Source organism: Homalodisca vitripennis, chromosome 2 (assembly GCF_021130785.1).
Source record: "Homalodisca vitripennis isolate AUS2020 chromosome 2, UT_GWSS_2.1, whole genome shotgun sequence".
In the NCBI taxonomy this organism is placed as follows: domain Eukaryota; kingdom Metazoa; phylum Arthropoda; class Insecta; order Hemiptera; family Cicadellidae; genus Homalodisca; species Homalodisca vitripennis.
The window spans coordinates 110,058,350-110,086,245 of NC_060208.1; the positions used below are offsets into that span (position 1 = coordinate 110,058,350).

Below are 27,896 nucleotides of genomic sequence, written 5' to 3' on the forward strand. Positions count from 1 at the left end.
AAGGTTTGTAGTTTTTGTACTTTGTGTATTTTTAATAGTTCAAGAACTAAGTTAGCCTTTGAATCCTTTGAATTGGTGCTGCACTTGTAGGTCTGTTAGAAAATCAAAATTGGCGTTCAGGTATAGCGTAGTTTAATTATTTTTACTCATCCAAATCCAGTAATCAAACCATATCCAACGTTTGGCAGATGGAAGTAAACGAGACTGCCAGTTAACCACACCACTCATATCTTGCATAGGCTATATTATTTTATCAGTATATTCCTCAAACCATTATTTAAGTATCCAAATATTAAAGCTTCAGTTTTTTAGTGTGTTTAGAAATATAATAGACATTAATTTGGCATAGGCTAGGCCTTATATTGGGTACACACTTTAATAAGCGGCCTAATCTCGTTATTCAGTTGTATTTATTGAATGAAGAATTAAAATTTATTTAAAATAATATATAAGTATATCTTATTAATTATATTTAATGTAAACAATATACAACAAAAATAGCTTAACTTATATTTGGCTTAGCCTAACTAATTTGTAAATGGCGATGAATATAAGGAAATTGTGTGAGATTAACTGATGAGTTTCTTGGCGAACAGTCAAGAGAAGTTTGAGGAGTTAAAAAGAGATGAACAATTTTAATATATTATATTTGTTGTTATTAAATTATAATGCATGTAGTGTACTGTACGATTATTTTGTAACATCAAAGTTAGATATTATATTCAATCGTTCGATAATAACAATCGACTAATAAGTTTAGTCCGCTTATTAAAAATCTCCACCTAATCACATATAATTGTATATATAATAATATCACAATTATGTGTATTATTTGAAAGTGTTTACAGCTGTTGATATAGATTAAGTTAATTGTTCAAAATAATCAGTATCGATGGTTATGATAAGTAATATCGTTTGCCAATTTCGATATAGAAAACCGGCTCCGCTTATCGTACCCTACCCCAAACCAAGTACCAAGAAAGTTCTTGGCGGGAGTTAATTAACAATTTGATGTTACTTAATAAAACTCAGTTAGGGTAGACATTATTAAGCGCCCTACACTTGTTACTTGGTTGTTTTTATTGAATGTTTTGATTTTTTTTATCCATTGAACAATTCGATATGGTAACAATTTATTTAACTTAGCAAATGATTTCAACTTATTAATTAGAATAATTGATGCAAAAAATAAATGACAAGAAGTAACAGATTTTTGGAAAATTTGAAAATGGCGATGAAATAATATAAGGGAAATATGTGAAATATCTTAACAGTGACGAGATTTCTTTGAAGTGTCTTTAATATATGGATTTAACTCCTAGTAAAACCTATGGGGAAAATCCTTAACATCATTTCATAAAATTGGTTGCTCACTGCTGCTATCTGGGAAAGCTGTAAATATTGTACAGTTTTTCTGATACTTAGGACTAGAACAAATTTGATGTTATTTTTTATGTTATAGTTAAATTTATTTAATTAAAAATTGTTATATATTATTTTGTTATTAATGTGTTATAATTCTTGTTGCGTATGATTATGATATAATATTGAATAATATTGATAATATAACAAATAGTTCAATAATAACAATTGAATAACGAGTTAGGCCACTTATCTAATCCCTCATCTAATCTGAACACCTTGATTGTTAGACCTATTACAGATACAACCGGTCTACGCAAAAGAGTATAATTTATAATTCAACTTTTGTTATTTGAGGTATAGGAATGAAATCCCACCTAACATAACTAGTTGACTATCGGACATACCTGAAGAAACCACCCAATCTGAGAGCTGACTGGTCTATCCGAGTCAAGAACAACCTTAGGTATACTATACTATAGAAGGAGTTCTAATAAATTTTCAATGCAATAAATTGGGTGTCCATAAACCGAATTAATATCTTGTTACATTTGGGATGATAAATTCAAATTTCAACTTAGAAAGTTACATTTTTAAGACCTGAAAAATTAAAATTCGTATACACTGGTAAGCTTAGTTTAGCTTATAAAGTTAAAACTATAACTATTGATTAATTTGTAACTTCTGTTATTAGAGTAACTTTCTAAGTTATGTTGAAATTTGAATTTATCATCCCAAATGTAACAAGATATTAATTCGGTTTATGGACACCCAATTTATTACATTTAAAATTTATTAGAACTCCTATAGTATAGTATACCTAAGGTTCCTTGGGTAGACTGGTTGGTTCTCGAACAGGAATTTTTTTAGTAAAATGTTAAATGATATGTATTTATGGTACAACAGAATTTTTTTTGCATGTATCATTTGTGTAGGCGTAATTTTGATGAGAAAATACCTATTTTATATATTTTTGGCCTTTATCATGGTCTATCCAAGATGTTGAATATTATATTACATTTGGCTAAGGTGGGCACATAGCTTACAGTATTGTGTCCTGTATGAGCGGTTACTAATTGCACAAGCTATATGCAAATAATCCCTTGTAATACTTGTAATGGTAATCACACTTAAATGTTGTAATTTTACTAGTAAAAATTTAAAAACTTGGTAACTTACTATGGTATCTGTAGGCCACTATTTTTGGAAAAATTTTGTAACTGGAGACCTAAAACAACTACATACTTAGAAAGACTAGACTTTATTTGACTTATTGTATAAGTTACATGTTATTATGATGATTGGATCTTGTGTTCTGCTTTGCAAAAGGAAGCCATGTCGGTGAGAAGTTAGCCACTCTGTCCCTATCTACTATTTGTTATTAGACTTAATAAGTAAGTAAATACATACGTACGTGTTATAAATATACAATTTAACAAGCGCTCACGTGATCTGATCGTGAATGTAGGTATTAACTCGAGGGCTGTTTTTCTTATTTTGCCAGAAGTGTGGGGCACCACCAAAGCCCGTACTGATGACCAGGGGCATTTCCGATTGGTACTTTCCTGACTTCAGATCGTCCAACGTGATTTAACGTTGGGAAAGGTAGACAATCTGGGATTTGATTTGAGTTCGGGAAATTACCAATCAGAAATGCCCCTGGTCATCAGTGCAGTCTTCGGTGGCGTCTTCAACGCCACCCCACACTTCTGGCGGAAAAAAACATTCCTCGAGATAGTACCCAAATTCTAGCTCAGATCATTTATGAGCACTTGTAAAAGTTATCTTTAACTTTGGTGCTACTAGTAACATTTATAACCTAATCTAATCTACTTTTATATTCCATAACAGGTAGTAAACAGGAACAGAGTGGCCTTCTTCCTGCTGACATTATTTTTCTTTGAGAAGCAGAAAACAAGAACCAATCATCATGTAATTTTCACAATCAGCTGAATGAAGTATGTTCTCTTCAACAATGCTGTTTTTCAGGCCCTCTGTGCGAAAAACTTCCAAAAATAGTGGCACTAAAGCACCAAAACATACCTAAACATAATAGCTAACCTAAACAAGGTTAATACACTGTTCTTCACGTGGATTAACCTAATCTACCGACTCAGTATTTTAATTCTGTTCTATCCAAAATAAAAAATTGGCCTTGAAACTAAAGAACAAAAACTTACTAGGACAAATTATCTGCCCAAGGTCCTATCCAAGAACAAACCACCCTGCTGCGCCTAACTGACTGCCTCTCTGATGGTCACCTGTTTAAATAAGTTAAACCAACATAACAATAAGGAAATGTTTATTATACTTTAGTATTTCTTTCTTCAATTTTCCCTCGGTACAGTAACATCATCGGTCAGGTTTGTTTTAATTCATCACAGATTTCCTTATTTGGAATTTTTATTATTAATGTTCAACTGGTGCTATATGATCATTAAACACAATTATGTTTTCAATTATGCTTTCTAGTTCCTCTAAATTATTTTTTGGTTTGGTGTTAACTTGTTTTCCTTTAAATTAACAATATTAGGCTATAGTAAGTCTTTTGTAAAGATCTAGCTAATATTGTATTTTTAAACTTGACATTTAGGCTAAACTAATATTTTGATTTTTTTCCCTAAATAAAAGTTGTTTTAAAAGCTATATATTATTTCCCAAAATTGTTTAATACTTTAAACAATATAACTAAATGCTGATACACACAAAGAAATATAATAAAACTATGTATTGTTTATAGATCAGAGCGGTCATTAATAGCTCAATCATGCCCACGTATTAATGGTTCTGAATTTTACGAATTCTACAAAATAATTAGTAAAATAAACAAAAATTTAATTGTTTCTATATCTATTTTGTATTCTTTATTTATGTTGCCAAGATGTACAAGTTTATTCTACAACTAATCATAAGTTACTTGTTTCGATATCACATTATGTTCTGAACTCCTATTAAACTATTTAAATAATGATTTTTCCTGTACCAATAATTTGAAAAAGTTTGTCTGTGATTCAACTTTTAATCAAATAATTTTTATTCCTATGATTATGTTTATAAATTAGGAAGTATATCTAAAATGTAACTAAATTTATTCCAAAGTCAGAAATAGATTAAATCTCCTTCTATTTAATTTGCAAAGAGCAGAAATTAATTTTGTAGTACTCTGTCAATCCAGGTAATATCAGTAAGTTACCATTTTCAAACGTGTTGTTCTGCAGAATTTGATCAATAAGTTGGTTACAGATTACATTGCCTTCAGGAAGAGTGGGTTAGAGATTATTATTCAAAGATTGAAAGAAAACCTTGATTCACATTATACACAAGTTCCATTAAGAACCCTAAATATTGTTTACTATATTTAAAACAAATTTCTCTCTATTCCAATCCATGTTCTCTTATTTGTATTGATTTTGTAATAGTTAAAGAGGGGTATTACTGAAAAAAAAAATTCAAACTGTGCAAAGGGGACTCAAAATCTACTTCGAAAATGATTAAATATTTGGGTGTCATTTCAGATAGCACAGCCTGATATAAAAGTTATTTGTTAAAATTAAATAAATAGTGTTTAAATATATTTGTATTTGTTAAGAAGTTTAGCTGATAGGGACACTTTACTTTGTATTTTACTTTAATACAAAGTAAAATTGAATAGGTATAGTAGTTTGACAAATTACTTATAACATTGTGTTAAATTCAATTTTAAGTATAAGTAAATTTTAAATATTCACATTTTCTATTCATATCATTAAAAGTGTAATCTCTTAAATGTGTGTGTTTGTGCACGTGCACATATGTGTTTAAATAAACAAACTAACATATGACTGGAAGGCAAAATACCTGTCAAACGAATTTTAACATTTATATTATAAGAGGCAATAGCCTGTTTTATTTTCAATAAACATTGAATCACAAAAAGTAATAAACAGGCTATTGCCACTTATAAAAATGTAATACAGGGTGTCCAAAAAGTCCCGGGTCGGTTAAATATTTTTCAAAATATTTAAAATAGAGCTACAAAACCTTACACAAAGTTACTGGACATAAAAATCTATTTTATCACATATTCAGTGATCCGCTACTTTCAGGGGGGCGGCCCACCAGGAGTCAGAAGAAAATCTTAAATGTAAGCATAGGTTGATATGCATATCAAATAAAAGGTCTTTATTAGTAGAGTACAGAGCCGGAAACCCGATCTCAAACGGATAACCGAGTCAAAAATGACAGCCGTTCAAAGATGGCTTGAGTTTGCAACTTAGGTTAATGTAAAAAATAAACTGATGAGCTTTTTGATTTTAACTTTACTAACTCAAAACTCCGGTCCCTCTCAGAAATAACGAAAATTATTATTCTACAACAACAATTAATTGTAAACAGTTTTGGGTTAATTAAGTTAAAATCAAAAAGCTCATCAGTTTATTTTTTACATTAACCTAAGTTACAAACTCAAGCCATCTTTGAACGGCTGTCATTTTTGACTCTGTTATCCGTTTGAGATCGGGTTTCCGGCTCTGTACTCTACTAATAAAGACCTTTTATTTGATATGCATATCAACCTATGCTTACATTTAAGATTTTCTTCTGACTCCTGGCGGGCCGCCCTCCTGTGGAAGTAGCGGATCACTGAATATGTGATAAAATATATTTTTATGTCCAGTAACTTTGTGTAAGGTTTTGTAGCTCCATTTTAAATATTTTGAAAAATATTTAACCGACCTGGGACTTTTTGGACCCAAACTCTAGCCATCTTTGAACGGCTGTCATTTTTGACTAGATTATCCGTTTGAGATCGGGTTTGCGGCTCTATACTCTACTAATAAAGACCTTTTATTTGATATGCATATCAACCTATGCTTCCATTTAAGATTTTCTTCTGACTCCTGGCGGGCCGCCCCCCCTGAAGAAGTAGCGGATCACTGAATATGTGATAAAATAGATTTTTATGTCCAGTAACTTTTTGTAAGGTTTTGTAGCTCTATTTTAAATATTTTGAAAAATATTTAACCGACCCGGGACTTTTTGGACACCCTGTATATACAAATTCATTTAATTTTAACGGATGACACAGCATATTTCGCACTTGGTGAAAGATTGACATTTTTCGTGAAACGTATTGACCTCAAACAGATCTTGTTGTGGAAGGAAGACTCAAGACTACACAGCAGTGTAGCCACCACGTCAAAAAAATCCCTCTGGCTGTCAGAGGCTCAATACACTCACTTTATGGATATGTCTGTATTTAAAAAATGGGGGATTTTATAAAAGTCTTTTCATCTTTTAGCATATGATCTTGAATCTAGACTTTTTGAAGTATTTATTTAATTTTTTAGTCTATTAGTTTTATATGATTATTGATTTTATTCACTGTCTCTCAGGTGAGATCTGCTTTGTACTCACCTCCAAGCTTTTTCACTTGAGGGAAATTTCAGCTGATTTTATAAATGATGAATAATTCAGTACATGAGATATAATTTGTAAACTACAAAGGACATTATTCCACCTGGTAAACTACCTCTGATCGTAAGTATTGAAGGTGCTTATGGGTGATCCGCAATCCACATCTTAATGACATCACATCTGGGTAAAAGGACTACTCTATCTCAATTTTTAGTTGGATATCATATCAATTTATAAGTGAAAAGATTTTTCATGACGTGAATTGACATTATATGTACCACTTAAAGTGTGGAAACTGTTGTTTTTAAGCACACACTTACAATTTTTGTTTTAATATGGACAATAATTCAGTAATATAAGGTTGCCAAGTACAATGTATTTTTGTACATGTATAATAAGTTGCTAAATTATTTAAATTTCCTTAGCCAATTTAAAACTAGATATATGGAATTAAATTTTCCTCCTTGTTAGTCTTTGCAGGAAGAAACTTTGTACCATTTACAAAGCTAAAAATATCAAACAATTCCATCTGTATCATTATAATGATTTTTCTTGTTTCATAATAAGTAATTTTAGAGTAATAATGAGATTATAAATTAAGCTCATTAATATTGTTTTTGTTAATAGTTTAGAATTTTATATTTTTAAAATTTTGTAATATCATGTATTTTGACACTTTTCATTGTATGGAATGTGCAATATGAATAAAAAATGTATTGACGTGACTTGACTTAACTACAGCTGTGTGGTTATATTAAAAAATGTGAAACATATATTTCAGTTTTTATTTAATGTAATGTAACTTTTTTCTTACAGTTGATTATCAAGAGATTTTTTATTCAGTGGACATGTCTTTGGTGCTCAAGAGTGATACTGAGACAATGGTAGACTCTTCTTTTGTGAAAAAAATCCTGTCAAACACAAATGAAGAAATTGGACAAGGGGAGAAGTCTGCAGCAATATGGTTAAATGAAGCAATAATTTATCAACCCATTACCGAACAAATTGTATTGCCAGACAAGGCAGGCTGTTTATGCCTTGAAGCTTTTATGAGGATGTGTAACTTAAATTACAGAATAGTTTGTAGAAAAAATGTTGAAAATATGTCTCCATCTGGTAAATTACCCCTTTTGAAGATTGATATATTTTTACTGTCTGAATTTCATACAATTGTGCAGTTTGCTGAAGAAAAAGGACAATCTTTGTCAAAAAATCTTCAGGAGTGGGAAAAGGCTGAATTAAAATCTTACATTTCTCTTGTCAATATGGTTTTAGTAAATGCAGAAAACTACATAACCTGGGTAGATGAAGAAAACTTCAATAAGGTGACCAGGATCAAACATGGTTTTGTTCATCCCTGGCCTTTGGATATACTCCTTATAAGGCAGAAAAGACAAACAGTTTTAAATAATTTGAGTGCATTAGGATGGCAGGATAAAACAATGGAAGAGGTGTGTGGAGAGGTTTACTTGTGTTGTGAAGCATTATCTGAGAGATTAGATGAAGACTATTTTTTCAAGAACACCCCAACTGAGCTGGATGCTGTCTTGTTTGGTCATGTATATACAATTGTGACTACAAACTTACCAAATAATCGACTCAGTTGTGCTATTCGTTCTTTTCCCAAAATTATCAAACATTGTAACAGAATAGTTGACCAGTTCTTTCCTGAATTTAACTCATGCTAATTTCAAGATGATAGAGAAATGATGATTTGTTAACTTTATACAAAATTTCAAGAGTTGTGAATGATTGTTCTTTGTATTAAAAAACCATTTGTTAATATTAAATTATAATAGATACATATTTCATTATTACTTCAATTTCAATTAAAGATTTTCATTATTTCTTATGATTAAACTTATGATAAAACTGAAATGTAAAAAATTCTGGTAAACCAATACAGACTATTCACAGGACACTAAGATTTACATCCAGAAACATTAACACTGTATACCACCAGGCCAAATGCTATAGTATACAGGTGTATACATAATATTTCACACATATTATACAGATTTACCGTATAGTTATATGTTTATACTGGCACTTACTTGAGGCATTGCACACAATTTCCTGCCGAATAACAAATTAAACCGAACTTAAACTCAACAAATTAGATAACCAATAATAGTAGATAAATATAAACAAATTCGTTATTAGCTGTTATACAGAATATTTATAAGTTTTGACAAATTAATAAAATTTTAGATGGAGAAATAGAGATTTGTTTTATAATTAGACCATCTGATTGTCTAGATTTAAAAATTAAATGATTTGTGATTTAAACATTCCTTAAATTTATTAGATCTATCTGTATATATATATATATATATATATATATATATATATATATATATATATATGTGTGTGTATATTAGATTCAGAATTTGGTTTTAATTCTGTACAAACAATCTTTCACAACTGCCATCATGTACCCTACCTTCATAAAGCGTGTTGTGTGGGGTTACTTTTTATGCATTTTTATTTACCTTGTCTTAGTCTTTTATTTGATGCCGTGCTTAAATAAATACCGCAGACTATTGAGTACCCCGTCTGTCGCATGATTGCTTAATTTTTGAGGTAAATTGATTATTTAGGTACCCCTTTGGAGTGTGCGGAGAAACATTGAATAAGGCCTACATACTGCTCTCTTTATACTTAGACGTTCAACCGTTACGGTTTTTTGCCATCATTATTGAAAAATTTGACACAAATAAAAAAGTTCAGAAATAAGCTGTTATCTAATAAACATATATAAATTGTATATACATACATGTTAGATTGAGAAACCTACTACAGTAAAAAAGTGTGGACTTTCAGTACTTGTATTTTCTTTATATTAGGTATAAGGAATACAGAGAAAAATCCTAACTTCTGGTTGTATCTTCTTCAATGCTAAATCTCTTCAATGTAAATCAAACATTTTTCAAGATAATGTGTGGACAAACCTATGCAGGCACACACACAAAAACACGAGTTTTTCAAACTGTCCCAAATTACTAATAACATTTAGTTATTTAATCCCCTAAACGAAATGTATGTCTATGTACGGGCCTCTCAGATTGCTGCTTATTGTCTGTACCCTCAGTTTTAGTTCTTAAAATATATGAATAGCTGTAAACCTAATACAGTATATGCTCTTGCTTTCCAATCCTTTTTCTTTGATTCTGTCTAGGAATCATATCAATAGTTTTATATCTATATATCCTATATAGTAACGTATATATCCCTCATCAGTGAAAAACAGACACGATGTCCCTTCGTCAATTTTTTGTCACAAAAAATTGCATTTAATGTCTGGTACATTGCTGTGTAATTCCATTTACTATAGTCATGGGCTCACTTGTTTCCTAAAATTGTACTCAGGGAGCGAATGGTTCACTCTATCATGTTAGTGCATAGTCCCTCCATTTTTGTCCCTTGTTGTAAATATCACACATTATGAAAGCTGATATTTATTCAAGGAAAAAGACAAAGTACTGGGTTACTACATGGCACATTGCGATTTGTAACTCAATCAGCAATAAAAAGTATCACACCAAGTTTGTGTCGTGCTCTCACTGACTTTATTCAAAAGGAACGTCGAATTGAAGCCTGCCGTGATTTGAAGCAGCAACTTGAAAGCCAATCCAGATTTCTTGTCAAAAATAATTACAGGTGGTGAATCTTGATGCTATGGGTACGACCCAGAAACCAAACAATCCAGCCAATGGAAGACGGCATCATCACCCAGACCAAAAAAATGCCGTCAAGTCAGATCGAGTGTCAAAACAATGCTCATTTGTTTTTTTTTATGTAAAGGGGATTGTCCATTCAGAATTCGTTTCACCAGGCCACACAGTAAATCAAGTTTTTTTACCTTGAAGTCTTAAGAAGACTACTGAACAGCATTTGTTGCAAAAGACCTGATTTGTGGCAAACAGGGGACTGGTTTTTTCACCACGACAACGCGCCTGCGCACACAGCAATCTCTGTCACCCAGTTTTTGGCCAAAAATGGCATGGTTTTACTACCACACACACCTTACTCACCAGATCTGGCTCCGTGTGACTTCTTTTTATTCCCACGAATTAAAAGGGGCATGAAAGGTCTCCGATTGACAGTGTGGATGACGTCAAGAAAAAAACAACGGAGGAACTGGCAGCCATCACTGACGAGGAGTACAAAACATGTTTCGAACAGTGGAAACAACGATGGGATAAGTGTATAAAGTGCAATGGAGAATACTTTGAAGGTGATAAGTTTGTTTTGTAAAAGAAATAAACATATGTATATATTTTTAAACAGAATTCCGGTTTTTTTGGGGTACCCCCTCGTATATGAAGCCAGATTGGTGGTTACCTCAAACAGTACCATCTCCTCTCTTTAAGACAACATGGTTTTATAAATGACAGATTGACAGCAACTGCAATAGCCCAACTAGTTTAAACCATTTCTCTCAGACCAGTCTCTTATGTACCCTTTAACTTCCCAGAATACCTTCAGAACGACTGTGAAATGTTGGCATTTGCTGATGATACAGCCCTTATTTCTAGCAAACAAAAACAAAGACCAACTAGACATTGACTCTTTTGTTGTTTTCAACTTGCACCCATTGGTGGACTAAACCTTTACTCACGTTTCACATGTACTCAGTCATTAACTGCACAAACTTTATGATTAACCTCAGCTGCTGAGTGATTTTTCACTAAAATACATATTATAACACTGTGTACATCACACTCTGTAGGATTTTCTATTACAGCACTCATATTTTGAGGTTATAAACTGGACGTGTATGTATAATGCTCCGTCTTGAACAGTTAGAAGCATACTCAACCACTGTATGCACAGACAGCAACATGGTGGTGCTACCCTCACTATGAATAAACGGTGGTTACTTCTGTACAACCTCATATAATAACTTCTATCTTTTAACAACATATTTAATCCTCTAGAGTGTTTCAGTGTCGCCAATGTTGTGGTAGTACAATAAGTGAAAGTTGCCAAATTTTACTATACATATTTTGGTAATATTTAATACAGTACAGCGTCGTTTCAGGTATCAAACCAAATTCCAGTATTCATTAGGTTTTAAATTATTATTATCGGTACATAAAGGGTGAAACAAAAGTAAATAATCAAGTGGCAGACCCTTTTAAGATCACTCAGTATAGAGCTGCAATGAAGGTAAGATAGGTTTGTAATATTTCTTCCAACCCTATTAATTATGTCCAAGAGGGTTCAATTCTGGCTGGTTTATACCTTCTAGATGAACCTAGAAAAAAAAACGATGTTTCACTTAGTGGACAACCCCATGGGCGTCACTAATTGCAAATGTCGAGATATTGGGGTAAAAGGGTTAATCAATACGTCTAGTTTACCGCAGAGGAGTCTATTGGCACTCCAACCCACTGGTGGAACTCTAATGTTAAAGGCTGTTGCTAGCCAAAACATGAGAGAGTGCTACGCATTTTGACTAGAAGAGGAACAAATCTAGCCTCCCCTTCTTCCAAGATGACATGATTAGATTCTAAATAAAAGTTACTCAGTTTATTTGAGTGCAACTAAAACCAACTATTAATCCAGGAAATAAAAGAAAGTATAACAATTATTCTCTATCAATATAATGAAGGAAAATAAAAACTCACTTTAGTTATTTACAAAATATGTCACAAATATAAATACTCTTTATTTTCAAATATGTTCAATTTATTTTTATAAATATATTTATATGTGTATTTTTAATTTTTGTACAGCAAGTTTATTTTAAAATGATCTAATTGAAATAAAAAGAAAAATGGTTTGAAAACCAAATAGGGTTTAGTAGGTGCTATGAATATTGTTACAATTTTCTGAAGGCAATCTTATAAAATATTCTGAAATCTAAAGTTTATTATTTGACAAAAGGAAAACAACTTCAAGTCATTTAATAATCAATTCTTATCCATAGAGTTGATAGGTAAGTGAATATTCTTTGTAACTGTACTTGTCTTCCATTTGGGTGTATTTTATATTCTGATCCACCTTTCTCAAAACAGTTTTCTCATCCGTATAATCAACCACTGAGAAAATACCGAACTATTAAACTGGATTTTAATTTATTGCACTCCACAAGTTTCACTGATTTTTCTCCCCATTCAATAAGTTTATGAAGTACAGTAGAGTCCAAGGTAGACCTAATGACAAATCTGTCTTTTTTTAATTTTTTTACTATTGTTATTCTTAATAAATAACATTTTATTACTAGATTATAAGTAGTATTGTATAAGACATTACATAGTTCTATATTTGTTCATGTCTCTCCACAGATTAAAAGCAATAGGAGTAATATACCCGGGGATGGAAAGAGTGACTTAAGTGTATTTGGATATGCGTTTGATCCTTGTAGTACTCTTTATTGGCTTTTTTTTACTTATTATTTGTTTTTATAATAAGATAAACTAACTCATGACACAGTATAAATAACCTGTATGTAATTAATGGAAATAATTTAATGATATGCTATTAAAACGTTGTCATATTTTGTACAGCCAATTAACACAATGCATCCATCAGTAAATGTAGTATTGTTATCTTTTTTGTGAACAGTTGCCTCTGTATATTGACTTGTGAAGTTTATAGTAATATTTTCGGTTTTTCATGTTTTATTATTTTTCCATCCTTCTCTCTTCACTAAGTAACTATTATGTTTTGATTACCGATTCCACAAAAGTGAATACTGTTGCTATTTCTTACTGTGACAAGAGGCCATACAAAGCCGACGGTTATAGCAGGCTTTCACTGCTGAGAAAATTATTGTATGACGACTGCATTTGAACAAGACATGTTGAAAAAATATTGATACACTTGTACAAAAATATTGTGAGTTCTTGCTTTGTTGTACAGTAAATCACATTTTCATTTCACATCTGTCTTTGGTGTTCATGCCCATATAAAGATTGAGGTTTAAATAAATACGCTAATTTGAAAATACACAATTTAATATATAAGTAAAATCTTGCACATTGTATTTACCATATTTTATTATGTATTACAGCTGTGAAAAGCACTTATTTTTCTACAAAAGAGTGGAAGCAGAGTGAAACATAAGGGCTATTCCAGTTCAAGGAATTAAAGACAGTACAAAGATGGAAATTGAAACAAATAAATCCTTCAACACTTAAGATTAACTTCAATCACACAAATGGTTTTTTTAATAGCTATTTATTTAACCTTGATAAAATGTTATTTTAAACCCAATCTAATAACTGCTGTATTATATTTTTTTCCAAATGCTTTAGTAACTGTACTTATCTGGTAACTTAAAACCTTAAAGCAGACCAGCAAGCAACCAACTCTAACTCAAAACCACACTGTAAAACTAGGAGACTCATACTGTAATAAAATATTCCTAGCATCAATATCTTATGAATATTTTTTAGATATATGTAAGTTAAACATATCAATGTGAAAGGCCCTCCAATTTAAATGTGCTATTTAGATGTGACTTTAAGAAGAAAACCGTTTACAGCTATATTCTAAAGGTTAGATCAATCTTTTAGGAGTATGTAAACAGATTTCTGGATTCACAGCTACAATTAAATATAGAAAATTGAAGGGCATTTTAGGAGTATGTTAAAAAAAATGTCTGGGTTTACAGCTACAATTATAGAAAATTGAAGGGTTGCACAACTATGCAACTGTTTTTAAAAACAAAACTGTATTTAAGTTATCATTACTAAAAGCTTTGGTTACTACCATCAAAAAAGTGTTACAATCGTGACTAAAGGATAATCCCATAGGCCTTAAAAGAGAAAAGGAATTGCTGTTACTGCAATAGAAGAGATGTGTCAACAACCTCAAATTATAAATGTTGATTTTTCTTCCATAAACTAACAATGAAACCGTTATAAAACACTACCCTGTAAAACAAGATCCTTGGAACATGCACTCCGATAACTTAGACACAAAATCACACATTTTACATACATCACATATTGTGTATATTTATATACCGTATATATGACTTTTACAATGACAAATTTGAGGGGATGTGTTAAGCATTTGAAAAAGCCAATGTCCTAAGTTATGTTGATTTTTGTTGAACTAATTGTTTTCCTATTTTTCTTTCTGTAGTAATATTGATTCTTTATTTTGGAAAAAGAAAATAAAGTAAAAATAACAACAGTTATTAAACAACTGGAATTTATGAAGCAATCTATTTTCTAATAATAATTATAAATTCTAAGTGATAAAAAATTATTTGCAGTCAACATATACGCATATTTCTATTGCAACTATTTAAATATATTTCTTTGAAATATTTTTATATGATTATTAGTTTATTCTGCTCTCTTGAAGTCTTCAAACTATTTGAAAATCCTTTAAATGTGTTATACACAAATATTTGAATTTATAGATTTGATAACACCAAGTATTATTGACCATACATAAAATGTTTTGAGCAATTTACAAAGGCATTATCTTATATTTTCTTCATTTGTACATTCACAATCTAAGTGAAACACCATTATGTATTGTCTAAGGTCTCCATTTGTATTGATTCTACTGTTATAATTCTTTTTATTTGAAACACAAACAACATATTTCTATTGTCCAACAGGCCTACAGGATTGACTGAAAGACAAAGTACAAATACAATAGCTTACATGAATTACTTATACTCATTGGTTCTTTAATCAAATAATACTAACTACAATATAATAAAAATGATCACGTGTATATACATTTACAATGAAAGTGGTTGGCACACTCCCCTCAAATTTGAAAAATTAAAATATTAAACCGATTACTTTAATATATTACAGTTTAATAGTAAATCATAAAATAGCAAGTTCGGGAGAGATCTAGCAGCAGCCACCACTCTGCATGGAGCCTGGGCTGCCAGGGGGGAGACTGGGGTTGCTGGGCGAGTGTTGGGGCCCGATCTTGATTCCATTGGCCTGAAACAGTGAAATCATAAAATAGGTAGTTCGTGAGAGAAATAGCAGGAACCACCACTCTGCATGGAGCCAGGAGGACTTGATCTTGATTCCATTGGCATGAAACAGTGAAATCAGTCTACAATCACCCATTTGCAGAATGTGCACTACAGTAGTAAGTACACAGGCTAATCTACATTAGTAAATTGTAAATGATAACACAACCTTTATAACACCTGACTATGCACATTAAATCATCTTTCCCATCAGAAAATTACTTGCCACACTAAGTAACTCTAGTTTTTTTTTTTTTTTTTTTAAGAAAAGAGTAGGTCACTGTGATGGACTTTCCAAGTTTTGGTAAAAATTTTACATTAATTTGTAGATTTATTCACAACTTTAATTTATAGTCATGGCTTTACTCAGTGTTCCTTACATACAAGCTTCATGACACATCTTGTTCACCCTTTAAATATCCTTCAAGCAATTCACAATTCAGTCAAACCAGTGCACTTTCACATTTTTTTGTGAAACAGTTAATCCAATATCTAACATATCAATGATTTTAAACATACTTCTCAATAAAATATGAACAGGGATTTCAAATATGCAGTGCAGGTAGACTAAATAAATTCGATCCTGCAGTTTTATTGTACTTGAACATATTTTTTAATTATTCTTTTGATGAGGAACTTTTAATAAAAATCTCTTAGTTAACCCTTTTAAGGCCTGGTGCACCATTAACATTTCAAAATGCCCAAACACCATCTATCAATCTACATTTTTATTCCTCAGCCACCTGAAATTAGATTTCTATATAAAAAAGATACAGATACAGTTTGTATTCCTTGTATTGAAATTATTGAGAGTTTTTTTATCTTATATATTGCCTAGACTTTTATATGGCAGTCTTTTATGCCACATTATGTGGGTTGTGCTAGTTGTCTTGTTGTTTTTGTATACCTTATGTATGTATATATATATATATATATATATATATATATATATATATATATATATATATATATAAAATGTTACATTATTTATATACAGTGTACAATTAATGTGATATATAAACTACAGATTGTATTTTTTCTTTGTAACTGTAATTGCAAAGTTTTGTAAGTACAAACTGTAAATTTACAACAGAATATAAAATAGACCAGGTCTATGTGAAAATTTCCCCAGCTATTACGGTTGGTGCTATTAAAATATGTTCTCTACATGTAGGTTTTCTTGTTTTTATAAGTTAAAGTATAAATTTTATGAGTTATACACAATTATGTACCTGAGCATAAAATCCTTTGAAAAACGTGTTCAGAAGAATTATTTGAAAAATGGCATAAAATAATTGTTTATCATCAAAATCTTTTCAAATGTTTAGTGCGTTACAAAACATAATAGAAAATGGTAATAAAAATACTCTGAAATATTTTAATCTCACTTAATCTTAATAAAATATTTAAAACTTCACTAGATTTTTGAAAAGTTGCAATTTTTTAATAAATACATGTAAAATCAGTTGGCTCTGAGCATTAGCATTTTCTTAAGTTTTCAACATTATTCCATAATGTACTTGGCCTCAAGAGGGTTAAGATCATAAAAAATTAGGTAACAACCTCATTTTCAGATTACTTTAAAGTTGTATTTTTCTTTTATACAATAAATTGTTCAAGCTGAATTGCTTATTAGTATCTGTTCCTGGTAGCTGAGTGGATGATAATAAGTATCTCAGCTTATTGCCCAACAAAATTCCTGTGTTGGTACGGCACTAACACACTTTAATAAGGGGTAATATAAGCCTAGTCTAAATAAAGTAATTACCAGATCTGGGCTAGAAATTCTTTTTTTTTCAGCCATCTACAACATATTGATTACATAAACAGCAATGAATATGTTCTTTCAGATAGGAAACTGAGGATTTGAAATCAACATGATAGGGCTAACAAAAGCAAAGAAGTACATTGAAAACGAACCTCATTGTTGATATCAAACACGCCTTCTTGTATTTTTTCATAGATTTCTTTGGCTGTGTTGATAAAAGCCTCCTCTACATTGGCTGATGTTTTTGCTGATGTCTCCATGAAGATCAATCCATGTTCCCGAGCAAATGCTTCACCTTCTTCTTTTTTGATCTCCCTCCTTGACTCAAGATCACTGAAATCAAGTTTATTACTACTTTTAAGAATACATTGTGAAAAACAAGCTGATTTTAATCCTAATATACAAACGTATCAATTTCAATTCCAATCTATTTATGTCACAGTTTGTGAGTAGACCACCCGATGTTATAAGTTTAATTCTGCACATGTGATGAACTGGGGAAAAGCTATCATGAGATTTATAATATAAATAACAACATTTCCCAGTTTCTTCCCTTTATAAATAGGTTTTTTATTCATGTGCAAAGAGTTCCAATAATTTAGCTAAACATCCCGCTATCAAAAACAAAAAGTACACCAGAAAGTAAATTTACAACAAATACAAATCAGTATGTAACAGTTAATAATAAAGCTGTGAATTTTCGAGAGATTAGTTTTGATCCCCCTCCTTAAGTCAAGAAAAGTAGTTCTTTTTTAGATTTCCATCCATTTATGTACAATTGTGCATGTGATCATCCTGTACCCAAGCAGATTAATAATTTCAATTAAATTTAGCATACTGGTATAATAGTTTTTCTACAGATGTTTATTTCAAAATTAAAATGTTTGGTATATTTTGTAGCAAAAGTAACATTTTCTTACAAATCCTCTAATGATTTTAAATTTACTTTATTTAAATTTATATTACTAACACCATTACACGCTATGTCAATTGTTTCATATTAAAACAATATTACATTTTTATGATAGCCCTCATATATTATAATTATACATCATGAATCTAGTGTTACTATATCAAATAAAGGAGTAATAGCAACACAAGCAGCAGATTATTGAAATACACAATGAAAGTAAACAATGAGTTCACTACGCAGCGACAAATCTTGGTTGATAAGTTAACAACAAAAACATGTTCTGTTATTTTTAAATGGAACACACATTATATTTTTGTCCCTATTACAATATTTTACTTACTGATACTACTCATTATTTGTATTTGGAGTTGGTTGAGAAGATTGCTTGTTTTATTAATCTTGTAATACCAGTATTACAACCATGTTATGGTAGTTTCTGATGTGTGTGTGTGTGTGTGTGTGTTTGTCATTGCATGAACATGAAAAATTTTTGTGTTAAGGCTCTTTTTGGCAAATAAATAAATAGGAATATCAATGGGATAGAGCCCATGATTTCAAAACATAAACAGGCCTAAATCTTACTTCAGTGATCTACATTCGGATTAAAAGTAGGATAAATCTTTTTAGTGGAATTACTAGTTGAGCTTTCATTCTGAACTGATCGTTCTTAAAAATACTCTCTTTCTAATTTTAAATCCCACCGGATTGGTAAAAATTCGTTTACCTAGTTGAGGTTCTGTTAATTAAAAAGAAACATTGTCAAAATTAGTTAATTTAACTATCAAAATAAAACTAAAAAGAATGGTTCAAAAATATTTTCAATTAAACATTTTGGAAGATTTGAACTTTTTCATAGTCCCACGTCACTATTATATATAGTTCAATCTGCCTAATTTAAAATTTTGGATAGTTCAAATGGTTTTTTATTACTCTCTTGAGTTTTGAATTATCCACTGAATCATTTTATGCTGTCACAAGATGACAATGCTGCAAATATAAACAAGAGAGAAAAATGTATTTAATAATTTTTTCAACCACATCATTTTGTATCATTCAAACATTAGTTTTGAGTTCTGTATCAGTCAATATGCATAACAATAGGTTTTCTGTCTTAATATCAACTAGCCAACACCGATTGAGTCTACTGCCACATTGGCAGTAGCTCTTCAATTTAACCACGTCTTTCATATTTATGGAAATAAAAATATGTAATTATCTGCACACCATATATTATGGTCTACAGTGTTTTCTGATTTCCACCACACCAGCAATAATCTCATCATGTTGTATAAACAACAAATGATTTGACCATCTTTGTATCTAATTGGCTGAGCGTCAGATGAAGCCTAGCACTAATTTAAGAAAATGTAATTTCTATCTGTCTGTCCACACGATACCTGGAGAACAAACTGACCTATTAGACTTGAAATTTTACATGAAGCTTTATTTCTATATAAGCAACATCAAGTTCGATGATGGTGCATATCATTCCATGGAATTTGGCATAGCGTAAGCAAACATTTTTACATTGGTCTTATGGATAACCATGATGGTAAAGAGAAAATCACAAAATAAATAAATTTGAAACAAAATGAGAACAATTAATTATAACATTTTAACACGAGATATAGTTACACATATTCCCTAATAATATGAGCTAGAGTTGAAATTTTGCATGCAACCTCAGCGATGTCTGTTACATGATACATGGTTTGGCGTACTCCTAAACTTGTAATTTATACCAGGCCTACTAAATTTTAGCATGTGTATTATTTTGAACAACTGGCATATTGTGGTGGTTTCCAAGTAAAAATATTTTAATAACTAGCAGTTGCCCGCGGCTTCGCACGCAATTTCCTGTTGAAAAACCGTACACTATATTCACGTATTCTTTTTTTATCACATTCTAAACATTGCTGAGATAATTGATAGTCGTTCCTTCATGAGCCTCTTGGGTGCATTATGAAGGTATGTACCATATTTCCTGCCTCTATCTTCCTTAGTTTTTGCTAGGTGTTGATAAGTTATTCAGAACAATTAATTTATATGGATGAATCTCAATAAACTAATTAGGTTATAAAGAATCAAATTCAGTCTGTTAAAATTAATTTTCTGTCTAAGATATTTCCAGTATTATTGTGGTGTTTGCCTTGTGCTCTGATCAAGAAAATGTATCAACGAAAACCAATTTTGATCATAAAGTGTCTTCTTTTGGCTCTTTTCATTTACCTTTGATCTAACCAAATTCTATATGCAGACATTTACGGCTTTTTGAAGTGGTTTTTATTACAACATTTAAGAGTATTTTCATTGCATTAGATAGTTTATTGATCATTGGTGTAATCTAAATTTGAAATTAGGCAATAACTTCTTCTATGCAATCTGCATTACATTACTGATCAAGCAGGTTACAATAATAATTTTCTAAATTTTAAATGTAAACAAATGTTTCTGACTCTTTGATGAACTTCAGCTGAAAGTATTAACAGCTGTTAAGTATCAGTTTACTTTGTATTACGTGTGGTAGCGCAGTCTGCCGGATCGAAGGTAAAACATTCCAAAATCATTAACAGTTTATAAATTAAATATTGATTAAATAAACAGTTTAAATTGGACCAAATTGTGACTCTAAACCATTCTTGAATTCCATTGAAAACACACACAAAATTTCATCAAAATCGGCCCAGTCATTTAGGAGGAGTTCCGTTACATACACACGAACACAAGAAATATATATATATATATAAAGATATATTGTAGATTTGACATTGTTATTTTTACATTACGATTTTTCTAGTTACTATTACACTGACTTTAACACTATTTAAACATTTATTTTTACTTTTTAAAATTAGAACATTTTGTCAGATTTTTTCTGAAAATTTAGAGATATCAGAAGGAAACTCCCCTACGGTAACAACATAACTGGAATTCTATAAAATTAAAACAAATCATAGCATTGTCTATTTTGAAAAGATATTAAAGAATGTTTTTTTTTATACAACAATTGCGCAAGAACCATTTTGCCTAACAGTTGTACTGACATACAATATTCTAAAATATAACTATCTTTACAAATTTTTATAAAATATTTCAAATATGATTTAGTTGACAAGACATTGTACTCTTTTGTTGATTATATAACACTGTTGATGTCCAGTAAATAATTTGTTTTGAAATAAGCAATCAACTATGTGAAAAAAGACCTTCTGTTATATTATATGTATAAGCTACATTTTTGGGTTATTTTTCTAAATAGTCCCTGTTCAAATTGAGGCATTAATAGCAGTTCAAATTGAGGCACTCAAAGCATGACAAGTTATTTGATTCCAACATTGAAGAAATCCGCTGAGATCTTAACGTCTGAGTAATGCCGGTAAGAAGTTTGATGTCACTATCGAACCACTACATTGTGAACCAGGTCTTCACTGTTTCAGAGAGGTGGTAGTCACTTGACACTCGATCTGGACTGTATGTTTTGCAATAGAGAAACAACATATTTGAGCTCAGTTTTCTCCAACGCTTGTTTTGTATCACCCGCTGTGTTTCACATTACCTTTCTTCATTGGTTGCCGAGCCTCATTCAAGGAAATCAACCAGAATAACAACCTTATTGTCTCATAAAACAATCCATCTTCCATACAATAATGATCTTTCTGGCTGAAAGAATTTTGAGACATTTTTTTTTTTTTAAACGTGTAACCCCAATTCCATAGACTGGATTTTTCTCACATTTAACATGTTTCACCAGTTATAATAAACTGAGAAGTTCATTACCATGTTTATTAAATTCCTCAAGAAAATTTAGTGATGCAGCAACATTTTTATTTTTACGGTCTATTGAATTTTTGAACCCACCTGGCCAAAATTTATGTAGTCAAGCTTGTCTACAACAACTTCATTACCTAAATAAACTTTGTGAAATTTAGGGGAATGAACTGAAAATTCAGTGATCCTGAAATAATGGAATTCATTAAATTTCTAATTGATTGTCAACAAGGTTTCAGTTACCAGGATAGACTGACTACTGCGATCCTCATCATGAACATTGGTGCGGCCACTTTAAAAATCATACACGACTGTCTTACTTTGCTTTCTGTTACGATTTCACTCCCGTAAACATTACAAAGTTGTTGAATGGTTTCAATTGGTTTTTAGTTTTTATCCTACAAAAACTTAATCACTGGACACATTAACAAGTGACAGGGGATTTTCAATTGTAGCACACATTTTAACTAATCATAGTGAGAAAAGTAGGAGAGATAATCTGGCCGTAACCACAGCTCAATATGTACAGAGTGGGGGAATCTTTAAACACCAAAATGGTGAATCTAGCCACCCACTGACGAGCTAATCCCAAATGTGTTACTTATGGTGATAAAAAAGAATACCTTTTGTTATCTACTGAATTGAAAAATAATTTTATATTTAAACTACAGTTATTATTTGAATACAATTAATTATACCATTTATGTTATTAGATACTATTTTAATATCATTCCATATTTGTATTATTTAAACAAATCATTAATTGAATATTACTTGAAGGAGCCTATTTATAAATAACTTACTTCGGAAAATTAAAACACCTTCTTTTGGATGACATCATACAAGTTGACCAACACTGCTAAAGTTGAACTTTAATCTATGAATTTATCAAATTTGTATCATCTTTATAAAATTACTATTTCACAACTAATCATGTGAATGATCAATGAGACAAAAGTGTCTACTTACCTCTTGTTTCCAATGAGCATGATAACCATGTTAGAGTTGGAATGCTGGCGAGCATCCTCCAGCCAGGTGGTCAGGTGGTTGAACGTCTCACGCCGTGTGATGTCATACACTAGCAGGGCACCTGCCGCACCACGGTAGTATGATCTTGTGATGGACCGGAACGCCTCCTGGCCCGCCGTGTCCCAGATCTGCAACTTGATCTGTTTCCCATCTATCGTGATCATCCTAGCTCCAAACTCCACACCTAATTAAAAAAACATTTACATTGCATAACTTTTAACACTGAAGATTCAGTTTGTGCTGTAGCATTAAGTATCAACAGTGAACTCTAAGATCTTAGGGCCACACAGCCAGTGATGTTATGTTGTTATCATCTACTTTCTCTGATTTAGCAGCCTCGCTGTGCAGTAATATTTCAGTCAACAGATGTTAAACCCAAACTACTAAATAATACATATTACAGATAGGTTGAAATGGGCGTAGATTTGTTGAGATTGGCTGAATCATGACAAAAAGATTAATAAAGCTTCTTTATTTCAGGCTGCCTGCTTTTTAAAAGAATTTAATGCTACCCTCTGTGTCTAATGTATTGAAGTATGTCTCTTATTATCTCCGGATAATAGTATGAAATTTACACGAGTATTTAAAAAAAAAAATTCTATTACATGTTTGGTTTCTTAATGGTACTTTGCAATTGCTGATTTCCCATATCCTGATGTTTCATGTGTCTAATAAGTTCAACTCTTGTAGGTAATAAACATATTGTTTTCCCAATGTACTTGTAGCCAGAACTAGATAGCACTTCTTCGATTCCAGGCTTAAACGGTGGAATTGTCGACCTTAACTGATCTCAAAAAAAGTTCTTTATTTATTAGCCAGCTTGAATTAACTTTAATGGTGTGTTTATTTAATATACTATCTATTTATCAGTTGTTCATTGGATGTACATGTACAAAAAGTAGGTCAGTTTTGGACATTCTTCATTACAATTTAGATCTAATTGTAATATACCCATTCTCCTGTATTTCTTGTGTAATGTGATCTCTGCATTTCATTTATCTTTATATATATATATATATATATATATATATATATATATATATATATATATATATATAGCACAGTTAATCAATGTATTGAGTGAGATTTATTGATCATATAGCTTGTTTTGTATTCTTGTACACCAAATGTTGTACACTTTTATATAATTTCCTTTAATGTCATCACATAAAAATTGTAAGTGCCTACTACTTTCAATTTCTTTTATTAAAAAAGTAATAATGTTTGACTTGCTAAATTTAGAACATTTTTACTTTATTATCAGATGTAATTGCTACACATACACGCAACAGTACTGTTTGGAGTAACAGTGTCTAGGAGCAGTCTGTCTAGTGTACAGTCAACAGCTTTTAGGTCAACACCGGCATGCAGTGGTATTATACTTGTCTACTTAGCAGAATTGGTGTTGTGTTGGATGGTTTAGATACAAACTATGAGCTGGCTGCGACATTCAGATCCAAGTTATCAAGTGAGTCAACTCTTTGGTACCTTTACGCTTTCAAACACATGTTTTGGAACATCACTGCTGCCCAACCAAAGTGATAAAGCAATTGAACATGAAGCTTAATTTATCAGTTATAGTGAAAATGGATGTACTACACATTTTGTTTGTAAATCAACAAATTATAAATGTTAAAATATTAAGCCTTAAAAAAGTGACATACTCTGGCCATCATCACAAAAGTTCTTGTCATAGTTTTCTCATATTAAAAAAAATAGTTGGTAACAAAATTAATTTGATGCCTATGCAAAAAAGTTAACAGATAATTTATTAAGAATCAAAAATAATTTTACAAGCTTGCACATTTATTTCTTTTTATTAAACTACTGTCTACACAGTGACACTGTTTTTTTCAAGAAAGTCTAGGATATCGGAGACTACTGTTTAATCTGGTATATAATAAAATTATGATATGCTATTTAGACAGCATATTCTTCAAATTGTTTTTAACATAACTAGTGGTTTTAGTGCACAATACCCAGGCATAATAATCTAAAATTCTTAGAAAAATTGTTTATATGGAGTCCTTACTTTTGAAAACAGGTTTTCTAATGTTATGAAATACAATAAATGTCACTACTCCAAAACTATTTCAATTTATTTATTCCTGTACATAATAGTTCATTCAAGACATACAAATAAAATCCAAGTTTAAGTATTAAATGTCTGATTCCATCTAGCAATCCAACTCTAAAGACAAATTCATTCATGCCAATTCAATGGAACAATTCAACTAAAAACAGGTTCTTAGCTTATTTGAATTGACACCAGTAAGAACCTAACTTTAACTAACAAATCCAGGGGAATTGAACTAAGTCATTGTACTGAACATATACTAAGACATATACCTCTTTTACATTGAACTATTTAAATTATGGATCAGAAAATAAACCATAGAATTCATGATATGTTATCCAGAAAACTAACCGTCTCTAATAACTATATATACATTGATTGAGGACTTTTGTTTCTTGATTTACTGTTGTTCATTGTGGTTACTTTGTCTATGGAGCTGTTATCAGTGTAAAGATAAAACAAATATCAACCTAAATTGTATTTATGAAGCCATTCATTATTTTTACTGGTTTACTTATCAAAACCAGTCAACAAGAGTATCTGAAAGGCTTAATTGTCAGTTGCATTTGTTTATAGTTTCATAACAGAAATCTTGTATTACCAATTTTAAGCCAAACCTTTGAATGTTGAATGTTCAGCTATAATTTGTATCATTAAATATTAATTTCAAGATATTTAAAAATTACAATATGGAACTCAAATATAGTAGTCTTAAAGGCTTGCTAATATATATATATATATATATATATATATATATATATATATATATATATATATATATAGAAACAGGTTATTCTCTTCCAATAAACAAACCATGGTATATTGGTTCAAAATATTTATGAATTTTCATGTATCTAAGTACACTTCTTCAGATAAATATAAATTGTATAAATATTTACATAAATTGTTACATAAAAAGTTGGTAAGAAATCAAACAAGAAAAACAAACATTACAAATAAATACAGTAGATCAGCAGCTGATGGTCCATGACATGACGTGTTTGAATTAGTAGACAAAAAATAAATTTATCTTAAATTAAGACCCCTTGGATGGCTTGTCTGAAGTACCAAATTAATTGGTGTGCAGTTCCACTTTTTTTCAATTTTAATCTATTTAGGTTTTCGTTTGAATTTTCATGGATCTTATTTATGCCTATGATGGTGTAACAATTTTCTATATGATTTTGTTTATGAACACTGATAGCGTGACTGGCTGGAAAGGTTTTTTGATGTCGCTATGGACAATGTCAAATCGATGGCCAGTTTCTCGTATATGTACAGGATTTGATGTTTGGCCGAAATATATATTGCAATGTGCATTACACTACTGATCAAGCACTTTGCAATAATTTAATATTTACTATAATTTAAATGTAAACAAATGTACTGCCTCTTTTATGAACTTCAGCTAAAAGTATTAAAAGCTGTTCAGTTAGTATCAGTTCACTTTGTATTACGTGTCATAGCACAGTCTGCCAGATCCAATGTAAAATATTCCAACATCAACAACAATTTATAAATGAAAAATTAATTAAATACACTATTTAAATTGGACCAAATTGTAAATCTTAACCATTCTCGAATCTACCTGAAGACAGACAACAAATTTCATTCAAACAGATCCAGCCATTTAGGAGGAGGAGTTCAGTGACATACACACACAAGAAAAAAAAAATATATAAAGATATATATGTAAAGATATATAGTATTCCCTATAATATTGTTGAAACATTGTATATTAATCACAGCTAGAAAAGCCAACCATTATTTAAAAATGAAACTTAACCTTTCCAGCGTTATTGATGCGGATCCGCGGAGGGCCACTACAAGCTCAAAACGTTATTGCCGTGGATCCGCGTTTTTGCATTCTTTATTTTCTTACTGCTATGTTAGTTGAATATTTTGCTGCTATATGGTTATAGTAGTCATGCGACATACAGACGGGTTGCCCTGCCTCGAATTCTATTACAGTGGGAGTGGCAGTGGCTTCTAATTGGCCAAACACTGTCTAGCGGGCGTAGCCCCGCGCCTTTCACAAAGGCATTGACGGGAGCTCCCGTCAAGGCATCTAGTCAGTTAGTTAGTGAGAAGCGTCCAGTACACGTACATGTATTTCGGTTATCGCTAATTTACTGTTGTGTCCTATTCTTTTTAAAGTAAATTATTAATATTATATACAGCAGTTGTAACATTTTTTTTTGTGAACCTTAAATTTTATAACAGAGAGTAAGAGTTAGATTTTATTAACTTTGGCAGACAGGCCTGATCAACCTGGAAAATCCATATCAGCTGGCTATTAAACAGCTGCAGCTCCAGCTGGCCAAACAACAATTGACTCCTACTTCCTGTTGGACTTTGTTACTGACTGAACAATCTTCAAACTATCGCCATGAGAGAGAGAGGATAAGCCTCGTGAAGCCTGACAGTCAGTAACAAAGTCCAACAGGAAGTAGGAGTCAATTGTTGTTTGGCCAGCTGGAGCTGCAGCTGTTTAATAGCCAGCTGATATGGATTTTCCAGGTTGATCAGGCCTGTCTGCCAAAGTTAATAAAATCTAACTCTTACTCTCTGTTATAAAATTTAAGGTTCACAAAAAAAAATTGTTACACCCCAAATGTAGCGG

General features: G+C 31.1%; 1 protein-coding gene across 1 annotated transcript in view; it reads right to left on the minus strand.

The window, feature by feature from the left end:
• Nucleotides 1-13,703: 13,703 nt before the first annotated feature.
• LOC124354580 (ras-related protein Rab-2) overlaps nucleotides 13,704-27,896 on the minus strand; it is a 29,649-nt gene continuing 15,456 nt past the window's right edge. The window contains exons 3-5 of the mRNA XM_046805147.1: nucleotides 23,137-23,380; nucleotides 17,639-17,819; nucleotides 13,704-15,683 (exon numbers count right to left, since the gene is read on the minus strand). Of these exons, the coding sequence (XP_046661103.1) occupies nucleotides 15,588-15,683; nucleotides 17,639-17,819; nucleotides 23,137-23,380 (521 nt within the window). The 3' untranslated portion in view covers nucleotides 13,704-15,587. The remainder of the gene's footprint in view (nucleotides 15,684-17,638; nucleotides 17,820-23,136; nucleotides 23,381-27,896) is intronic.